Source organism: Rhincodon typus, chromosome 11, assembly GCF_021869965.1.
Source record: "Rhincodon typus isolate 14 chromosome 11, sRhiTyp1.1, whole genome shotgun sequence".
In the NCBI taxonomy this organism is placed as follows: domain Eukaryota; kingdom Metazoa; phylum Chordata; class Chondrichthyes; order Orectolobiformes; family Rhincodontidae; genus Rhincodon; species Rhincodon typus.
The window spans coordinates 38,797,852-38,808,925 of NC_063342.1; the positions used below are offsets into that span (position 1 = coordinate 38,797,852).

Sequence of the window (11,074 nt, forward strand, 5' to 3'; positions counted from 1 at the left end):
AATTTATAAGAAACTAATCATGACCAGAAATGCAGAAATCTCAATGACTATATTGTGTTTCTAATCTTCACTGCAGATATGCTCCTGAGATTACTTGTGCTTTCGGTTTTTCACCATTACCTGGTGTCACCCTTCTTTAACAGAAGCATTCTTATTTTGATTCCAAAGTTTCTAGATTCAAACCTAAGTTGAGCACATTAAGTTGGGCTGATACTTCAAGAATACAATGTGCCATCAGCTGCCATCTTTCAGATAAGGTCAACGTAAAACTTGTCATGGTACTGTTCGCAGAATTACAGGGACATTCTGATATCCCGGCAACATTTATTTCTGAACCAATGCCACTACAGTAATAAAAATTCTAAATACAATCGTAAAATGAGATAAATGATTACTTGTTTGTAGAACATTGCTCTGTGAAAATTCACTTGCAGTGTTTCTCTATGATAGTGGTTAGATTCGGAGGTACCTATTTGCCTGTGATTTGTGATGTACTGAAGCATTGTATAAGTACAAATTTGTTTTTCTTACCAGCTTGAAGAGGTATTATTTTCAAACTTAGAAATGTTCAGTGTTTTTTGTTATTTTTATATGAGCTAATAGCTAATATTCACACATGTAATGAAGAACTAAACTCAATTGCAAGCAAATGGACTCAACTAGCAGTATTGTTAATTTTCATAGTGCATACTTTTCAACTTTGGGTAAACCTCACATTGTAGCTTTGTTATTTTAAAGTTTCTGGGACCTTCATTCCTTTCTCTTAAAGTAATTTTATTTCATTTAAGTTACTGGATTTGGTTATTTTAAAGGCAGAACTAGATGTTTGCTTCCTGTAAGTTCATCAGGAAAACCAGAAGATGGGGCTACCAAGACTGTGGCATGAAATTATACCATTGAATGGATGGCGTTCTATTCTACTAACCAGTTCTTTGAGTTGGAGCAGTGCTGCTATGTACATGTAGCAGAATATGGACTGCCCCATGAACAGTCAAGGAATATCTTTTTGGATTGACCTTGTGAACCAAATATTAATGAGCCAAAACAACTGTGACTGCAAAGGATAAGGAGAACTCCTTGGAGATCTCCTCAGTGTCTCTTTCCTTTATTTGCATTGTTAAAGCCATAATTTAAGATGCAAGCTGTTGCTGCAGAAATTTTCTCTAAGAATTTTTAGTGGAACAACTAATTAACATTTTTCTCTTCTTTGTTTTAAACTTTTGTACTGAATTACTACACATGATACTTAGACGTACCGCAGCTGCCCGTATTCAAGAATTATTCAGAAGGAGAAAAGAAAAGAAGGAAATGGAGGAACTAGAGACTCAAAACATAAGAAAACCTACATTAAAAATGGTATACAAAGGCCACCGTAACTCGAGGACAATGGTAAACGAATCTTGTAAAACTGTCTTTATGAAAAAAAAGGCATTTTTGCTGTTGGAATACACAATGATAATTGACTGTCTTTGTGTTCAGATCAAAGAAGCCAATTTCTGGGGTAGTTATTATGTAATTAGTGGCTCAGACTGTGGCCACATATTCATCTGGGATCGGCAAACAGCTGAATTACTGATGCTATTGGAAGCTGACAACCATGTGGTGAACTGTCTACAGCCTCATCCTTTTGATCCAAGTAAGTAGTCACCTCGTCTGGAAAAAAAAAATGTTTTCCCTGCATTTTGGAGTGCATGTTGTGAACTGACTCCAGATTTATTAAATTCACTTTATAACTGTAACATTAATGTAGCAAGGGAACTGCTTTGCACAAACTCATGTTTAGCCTCCATTTCCAGGGGAGAGAGAAAAAAAATAGCTAAAGTTTTCATTTTTGGTCACTAACCAGTTAACTCTGCAAAATATAGTTTGGACTCTGGTTGAGTATAAAGGTGAACTGTGGCGCCAATGATCAAAGACCCGGACGACATTGCTATCCAGGTCACTTAAATAAGTTTATTATAGACCAATTCCCCTTGTAGAACTGTACTTTCTCATATAATCCTGCCTTTTGGGGGACAAAGGACGAGGGCAAATTTTAAAAATAAAAGCATCATGAAGGAAGTGTCATTGTATTCCTTTTCTAAGAAAAAAATCTTTATTCCTATCGTGTGATTTATGTCTTAAAGCCTCTGTTTTTAAGCTGTATTTGTATGAAACATACTTAAATTGTTTTTATTCAGTGGCAAGAATGAAAAGAGTAAGTAACGCACCCTACAGTATAATAGTTGAAAATAAAAAGCCAATAGGGACCATTTGAATCTAGATCAGAGCCCAAAGTTTATCTCCAAAAAGTTTGAATCCTTGTATCATCCTGCTTAACTGTTGTTTTCTCGAAAGGATTTCCTCTTTTGCTCTCAATTTTAATTCACAAGATGCTGCTATTTGAAATTCCCTCAACCTCTCTACTCCAATTTTTGTCAAAAAACATTTTCAAAGTTTTGTCATTCCTTCTAAACTCTCTCTGCTCTTCATCTTTTGCTCACCTTTCTCTTTGCTGTCTTCAAATTTCAAATGTCTTCTGTGATGCAGTTGGTAGCACAATGCATCAAAAGATTGTGTAATCATCCCACTCCAAAGAAATGAACATATAACCTTGGCTGGCACTTCAATGCCTTACTCTGGAAATGTGCACTGTTAAAAGATGTTGTCCACAAGATTAGGCATCATTTCTGCCAACTCAGATGGATCTTAAAAAAAAAAATCTAAGCAATATTTAAGAGAGCAGAAGCGTTATCCCAGATATCCTGGCCAACATTTATCCTTCAACTAAAATTATTAAACCAAATTATCTGGTCATTATCACATTGTTGTTCATTAGACCTTGGCGAAGGCAGATTGGTTGCTGTGTTTAATGTAACAGTGCCTATACTTCGAAAAGTAATAAATTAGTTATAAAATGCTTGGAGATTTTGAAGTTGTGAAAAGTGCTATATAAATGCAAGTTCTTTGTGTTTCTCCTTGCCCTTGTCATCACTTACTTCCTCGTCCTCGCTATCTATTTGGCTTTTCAAGAAGTCTCAAATAGTTTCAAAAGTAGAGCAACATCAATGTTTCTTTCAATTAAGGACAGAGGGAGCAGATAACAGAACTTTGGAAAGGAAGATGTAGTGTTGAACAGATATTATTTCATACCTATAATGCTCAAAACATTATCTACTTTAGAAACAGTATCTGAATTTCTAATCAGTAATCACTTTTTCTGATAGAAGTTAGGCTCCAAATCAGGTAGGCAAAATGTTTTGATTATAAAACAAATACTTGAGCTCAAAGGCATTTTAACATCTGGCATGATAGATAAGATAGACAAGAAATTGGGAATGACACCAGTTGTACTAAGTACGCAGTCCTTTAACTAACGTGAGTGTCAATCTCATGGTATTTTAGTGACTCAAATATACTTCTATGCATTGATGATGGGTGGGAGGAGGAAAATATATATTCTCTGACATTGCCCCGTCATAATTGAGTTCTAAAGAACAGACAAGTACCCTCTGTGGCTTCTGTTGCTAGCTTTAAATGCAGATTCATAGAGTTATATAGCACAGAAAAGGACCCTTTGGTCCAACTCTGTGCCAACTGGATCTAGTCCCATTTGCCAGAATTTGGCTCATATCCCCCAAACCCTTCCTATTCATATACCCATCCAGATGCCTTTTAAATGCTGAACAAAAACAGAAGTTGCTGGAAAAGCTCAGCAGGTCTGGCAGCATCTGTGAAGAAAACATCAGAGTCAACGTTTCGGGTCCGGTGACCCTTGCTCAGAACCGGATCCGAAACGTTAACTCTGATTTTTTTTCTTCACAGATGATGCCAGACCTGCTGACCTTTTCCAGCAACTTTGCTGTAAATCAGGAACAAAAACAAAGTTGCTGGAAAAGGTCAGCAGGTCTGGCATCATCTGTGAAGAAAAAAAATCAGAGTTAACGTTTCGGATCCGGTTGAGGAAGGGTCACCGGACCCGAAACGTTGACCCTGATGTTTTCTTCACAGATGCTGCCAGACCTGCTGAGCTTTTCCAGCAACTTTGTTTTTGTTCCTGATTTACAGCATCGGCAGTTCTTTCGGCCTTTTAAATGTTGTAATTGTACCTGCCTTCACCATTTCCTCTGGCAGCTTGTTCAACACATGCACCACTGTCTGCATGAAAACATTGCTCCCCAGGTCCCTTTTAAATCTTTCCCCTATCACCTTAAACCTATGTCCTCAAATCCTTTAGTTCTAGACTCCCATATCCTGGGAAAAAGACCTTGGCTATTCACCCTATCCATGTATCTCATGATTTTATAAACCCCTGTAAGGTCACCCCTAGTTTATATGTAACATCAGTTATGAGATTAATATAGATTATCAAGTTCTGTCCCACCGATATATAAGTAGGGAATATTTAACATTTATGATGTCATTGGAGTGCTGCACAAGAAATATGCTGTTCAAAATGCTAGTCCAGTCTGATTGGCTGAAATATTAAATCTTAGTTAATGGAATAACAGATACAGCCAGACAAAATCAATTTTATCCCTCTTTTACAACAATAGCAACTCAGTGGGGAGGCCATAGCTCCTCTAACTGTGAACCAACAAAAGCATAATGGTGGTAATCAAAGGCAATAATCTGGCGGGTATCAGTTGCATACCCTGCCTACCTGTCATCCTGTATCACTGATGCTTCCCTCTCTGGATAGGATTTCCACCTGGGTACAGGGAACCTGAACATCATTTCAGTCCACCTGGCACAGCAACAGGTTGGAACTTGGAACATTTTCGTTGAAACACAGCACTTCCATCTACAAAACACAGGTAAGTCTTCCAGTGGATAGACAACACCTCAGTGATTTGGTGTTTCAACAAGTAGGGTGCACTTGGTCCTAAATTCTGTGCCAAGCTGCCCTGCAGTTTAGGTAGCCATCCATATTGCCTTGCCCCAATTAGGCAACGATATAAAGCACCAAATTTTCTCAGTTCCAGCATAATCCTACCCTGTGATTGGATGCAATATTTTCTATAATTACAAAATAAATGGGTCACCCACTCCAATCTTTTCATAAGTGCACAGGTGTCCATAATTTCAGGATCCTCATGTAACATTTCTGGCTGTTTTCACAGATTTTGATTTTACAAGTTGAATAAGGCACATTGCTCATACTGTGTGGAATATACTTTAGCAGAATGGTGATGATTAAACGTGAGCATTTCAATTTTTGCTCCAAAATAAGTAAGTGGACGGAAACTGTCATTATTTTCATAATTTTATCATAATCATCATCAGCATCCTTCCATCTACCAAAGATGGGCAACTAAATGTGTATATGCATATAACTTTATATATTGAGTCTATGTAGTATGAATTTTTCCTGAATGTATTTGTATGTGCATTTTGGCTGCCACTTTGGACTGAGTCCATCCATTTATTTTGTTTCTGTGCTCTTTTTAAATTTATTTGCTTTTTATTCCTCCTGGACCCCTCCCTTCTATTGTCGTGCCTACTTTCAATTTTCTACTGTCTGGTGATCTGCTCTATCATTCCCACCATCAACCCTTCAGTGCTTCTCAAATGTCCTGCTCTCTAGCTGCCATTTGAGTCTTGACTCCCCATTAGATAATCTTGCAGTTTGCCTTTGTGCCTTTCTTGGCATCTTCTGTCAGGCTTATCTAGGTGCTCGGTAATGGCTCATCATGAGTAACAACCCCATCCTCCTCTGTCTTGCTGACATTCCTACCCAGCGCACCTGTGTGGTCTATTCTTGACAGTCCTCATCTGTTCAACTCCCGTTTCCCACAGTGAATTATGCCAGCAGATCAAGTGTCACTACCCCTGTCAGCATCTCCCTCCAAAATGTCCATTCACTTCCAAACAAGATCCTTCATATCCATGAAATTATTGTGACTGATTGAATTGGCATAATTGCCCCTCCCCACCCTTTGTCACCACTTGCCTTGACCAAATCACATCTTGGTTCATTTGATCTTGCTGCTCTAGCACTTTGTCTTCCTTGTAGCATCTTGCCTTGTTGCACTCTTCTCACCTCTGTTTAAAAATCATTGTTGTTGACTGCCTTCCCCGTGCATTTCTCTCCAGAATATCTACACTACTTTCCTCTCTCAGCCTTTGCGTTAAATAGCTTTGCATCTTGGGGTAATTTCAACACTCATCTCAACTCATCGTGTTTTCTCTGCTCTGAGTTAACTGCCACCTTATCCTCCCCAAATCTTTTCTTCTATGTAAACTCTTCAGCCCGGTTGACGACCACCCCCATCGTTGTCTCAAGGATCTTGATTTATCAATTACAGATAAAAACATGTTTAATCACTTCCTCATAGTACCTAACAACCAATTCCTCCTCCTAAACCCTAAACCCAACTGCTTCAGTTAGTTGGATTCCTTGTATGAGGAAATAATCGCACCTCTTAGGGCTTGATCTTCTGAACTGGTTAATGCTTTGTGACAGAAGAGTATGTTTGCACAGGAGGCTGGTAATGGGACCCAGAGGCAGGAGGCCAGGAGAGTCAGCCTTTGCAGTTGTCCAACAGTTTTGAGGTTCTTTCTGTTTGTCTGGATGAGAGTGAGGACAGTAGGATGGATGACCATGGCACAGTGATACAGGAAGCCATTCAAGAGGGGCGAGTAAGAAGGAATGTAGTGATAGTGTGGGACTATATAGTCATGGGATTGACAGAGTTCTTTGCATCAAAGACTGAGACTCCAGATGGCTATGTTGCTTGCCTAGTAGTTCTGCTCAGTGATAGAGAGAAAGCGGGAGGGAGAGGATCCTATCATGTCAGTCCATGTAGTTACCAGTGACCTACACATGACAAAGAAGGAGGTTCTGCATACTTAGTATGAAGAGTTAGGCACCAAATTAAGAAGCAGAGCCTGAAAGGTCACAATCTCTGCATTATTACCTGAGTCACATGCAAACAGGCTTGGGACAAATCAGATTATACAGATGATTGCATGGTTCAAAGATGGTATGGGAGAGTGGGTTCCACTTCATAGCACACTGGTAGCAGTGCTAGGAAAAGTAGGTTCTGTATTGATCGGATTGTACTGATGCTGTACCTGAAGCATACTGAGACTGGTGTTCCTGCCAACTGCTTAATGAGAAAGTAGAGGATTTTAAATGAAATAGTGGAGGCCAAGGGACCAAGTTTGATAAGATATGGTGAATCAAAAAGCTGAGTCAAGGCCAAAGAGAAATTGTTGTTAATATGGAAAACGATAAACAGGCTGTGACAAGAAGGGATAGTTAATACCAATCTGAGAGTCAACCAACAGATATGACTCAAGCTTATTAAAAAAAAGTAAAAGGTTAAAACTACAGGCTCTGTATCAATGCACATAGCATTCAACGTAATATAGGTAAACTGAGAGCATAAATAGAAATGACTTAGCATGATCTGCCAAACGGCATAACTGCAGGATGACATGGATTAAGACCTGGATCTTGAAATATGCAGGGCATTTAGGAATGACAGAAACTAGGAAGAAGTGGAGAGATCGCTTTGTTAGGTAATTATGATATTAGCATAATAGAGAAGGATGATCGGAGTTTGGAAACCAAGATGTTTGGTTAGAAATAAGAAATGATAAAGGCAACACTTGTGAGAGTATTGTACAGACTCTGTAACAGTCATCACACAGTAGGGTGGAACATAAAAGAAAAAGTAATGAGAGCTTTTCAGATAACCATGGGAAGTTTTAATCTACATATAGACTGGGAAAATCAGATAGACAAAGTTAGAAATGTTTCTAGAATGTTCTCGGCATAGTTTCTTGGAACTGTATGTTCTGGAGCTAACCAGAGAGTAGGCTATACTAGACCTGGTATAGTGTAATGAGATAGGATTAATTATTGATCTAATAGTGAAGGTGCTATTAGGTAACACTGGCCATAATATGATTGAACATTCTATTCAGTTTGAGGGATAGAAATCGATGGATTGAAAGCAAAGCTAGCTAAAATTAATCTGCAAATTAACTTAAAAATAGGCCAGTGGAGATGTAGTGGCAGACATTTGAGGGAGTATTTTATAATACACAGATCATAGATACATTTCAATGAGTAAGAAAAATTACTAGGGACAGATACAAGATCTTTGATTATCTAGAAAGGTTAAAGATAGTATCAAACTGAAAAAGCATATAATTGTACAAAGGAAGGTGACTGGTCAGAAGGTTGCACAGAACATTAAAAAAAATCAAAGAATGACTGGAAAACTAATAAGTGGCGAAGGGGGTGATGGAGAAACAGTATGAAAAAAAGTTTACCAGAAATAGAAAAACAGATCATAAGACTTTCTATAAATATAAATAGAGGAAAAAGTTAACAAATTAAGTGCTGATCCTGTAGAAAGTAAGACTGGGGAATTAAAAATGGAAATAAGGAAATACCACATTAATTGAACAGGTATTTTGCATCGGTGTTCACTATAAAGGATATAAGTAACATCCAAAAAGCAGCAATAAATCAGAAAATGGAAGAGGGGGAGGAATTCAGGGAAAAAAAACTCTAACATCAGAGAAGGCACGGTGGCTCAGTGGTTAGCACTGCTGCCTCACAGCGCCAGGGACCCGGGTTCAATTCCACCCTTGAACAACTGTCTGTGTGGAGTTTGCATGTTCTCCCCGTGTCTGCGTGGGTTTCCTCCGGGTACTCCGGTTTCCTCCCACAGTCCAATGATGTGCAGTTTAGGTGGACTGCCCATGCTAAATTGCCCATAGTGTTCAGGGATGTGTAGTTTAGGTGGGTTATAAGGGGATGGGTCTGGGTGGGACTTGTTGGGCCAGAGGGCCTGTTTCCACACTGTAGGGATTCTATGTGAAATGTGAAAGAAAACTGAGTAGATTATTGGAGCTGCAGACTGACCAGGGCCTGGGTCCTGCTGGGCCTCAACCTTAGTCTGTGTTGGAATCTTAGAAGCTATCATTAAAGACATTGCCACTTCAGTAAATCTGAGGTAAACAGGCAGACTTAAAACAGTTTATTGAAAAGGAAATCATGTTTTACCAATCTTTTGGAGTTTTTTGAGGAAGTAACGTGGGTAAAGGGGAAAGCTTTTTCTGAGGAAGGGTCTAGGACCGAAACGTCAGTTTTCCTGCTCCTCTGATGCTGCTTGGCCTGCTGTGTTCATCCAGCTCTACACCTTGTTATCGCTGAATGTACTGTACCTGGATTTCCAGAAGGCATTTAAGAAGGTGCCACATAAAAGTTTATTCCAGAGAATAAAAGCTCATGGTGTAGGGGTAACATCTTAGCATGAATAGAGAATTGGCTGGCTAACAGGAGGCAGAGTGTAGGCATAAATGGGTCTTTTTCAGATTCTCAAGATATAAGGCATGGTGTGCCACAGTAACTAGTGCCGGAACCTCAACTGTTTACAATTTGTATAATGACTTGGATGAACAGATAGAAGGTATGGTGCAAAATTTGCTGATGACACAGAGAGGAAGGAAAATTACCTGCCAAAAGTACATACAGCCTACAATAAAATACGAATAGGTTACATGAGTGGACAAAGCTGTGGAAAATGGAGTGTAATTTATGACCTTGTGAAATTGTTCGTTTTGGCAGGAACAATAAAAAAGCATGCTGTCTAAATGAGAATCAGAGGAATCTGCGACTCCTCATGGTTGAATCACAAATGGTTAGTGTGCAGGTACCACAAGTAATTAGGAAAGCTGATAAAATGTTTTCATTTATCCTTAGAGAAATTAAATACAACATTAGGAAGGCTGTGAAACCACTTTTGGAGTGCCTAGTGCTGGCCACCTTATCTAAGGAAGCATATAATTGTGTTGGAGGCAATTTAGAGATGATTTAGCATTTGGGAGGCAACAGCATGATCCAAGGACTTTGGAGAGGAAAGGGAGGTTAGGGGTGGAAATGGTAATTTGCATTGATTGTGAGTCAAGGGTTTAGTGTTTCAGAAGACAAGCAATAACAACAGATTTTAAAAAGGGACAACGCCTGAAGAGGTAATTGCAATAACATTTCCCCCTCATCCTTCTCGAACTGTCTGCAGCCTTTGACACTGTTGATCAGTCTGGCTGTCATCTTCCAGCAATTTTTACTGTCATCCAACTGTGTGGGGCTGGTCTCACCTTGATCCACTTCCTTTTCCTCTCCAAAAATTCTTGACAATGTTGTTGTCTCTATCCATCTCCATATTCCGTGGAATTCTGTGGTCCCCCTAATATGGTTTCTCCTTGCATTGGAGTACCAAAATAGCTCACAACTGAAATAGCTCAAAACTGTCACAACTGTCCATATGATTGTTATGAAGCTATACTTTCCCCCTGTCCTCCTTGAACTGTCTCTGGACCACGCTGTCTTCCTCCAATGCTTTTTCTACTATCATCCAGCTGAGTGGGGCTGCTGTTACCTGGTTCCATTCTTAGCAATCTAATTGTAACTAGAGAATCACTTTTTTATTGGCTCCTCTTCCTACGTCTGCACTGTTGTCTCCCTCCTATTTATCATCTACATCAGCAACAATTACAGTAGCCTAATAACAGGCACTGAAATCAATTATTTCACAACTGTAGTGGCAGTACCTTCCTCTCGTAGATTGGCCTCTTCAGTCATCAACAAAAGTGTGAGATATAAAGTTACTCATTCCCGACAGATCTGATTTACTGTATGTCCACCAACAGTATAGATCAGTTGACAGCTGCTCCTCAGGGACATAATGTGTGAATATAGAATTAATTTCGAGATGTGCATTCTAGATACCCATCTCTGTCTCATCACCACCTCGACTCTTTCACTTTTGTTAGGTTACCTACGTGCGCTATTGAATGAGCACAAATTCCTCCAATTAAATATTGAGAAAACTGAAGGCCTGTTCTCAGTCACCGCTCCAAACTCCCTACCCACCAACTTCATTCCTCTCCTTGGCAACAAACTGGGCTTAAGTCAAGAGATAGCAGGCACTGCAGATGCTGGAGAATCTGAGATAACAAGATGTAGGGCTGGATGAACACAGCAGGCCACGCAGCATCAGAGGAGCAGGAAGGCTGACGTTTTGGGCCTGGACCCTTCTTCGTTTTCTGAAGAAGGGTCTAGGCCCGAAACGTC

General features: G+C 39.5%; 1 protein-coding gene across 2 annotated transcripts in view; it reads left to right on the forward strand.

The window, feature by feature from the left end:
* LOC109920316 (DDB1- and CUL4-associated factor 6-like) overlaps positions 1-11,074 on the forward strand; it is a 111,227-nt gene continuing 100,153 nt past the window's right edge. The window contains exons 1-3 of one of the 2 annotated variants that reach the window (XR_007263192.1): positions 37-1,389; positions 1,480-1,636; positions 4,682-4,796. Coding sequence is in view for 1 of the 2 variants with exons in the window: in XM_048602744.1 (XP_048458701.1) it covers positions 1,240-1,389; positions 1,480-1,636 (307 nt within the window). In the remaining variant the exon portion in view is untranslated. Of the gene's footprint in view, positions 1,390-1,479; positions 1,637-4,681; positions 4,797-11,074 lie in introns of both variants that reach the window. The other variant, XM_048602744.1, reaches the window with a different exon arrangement.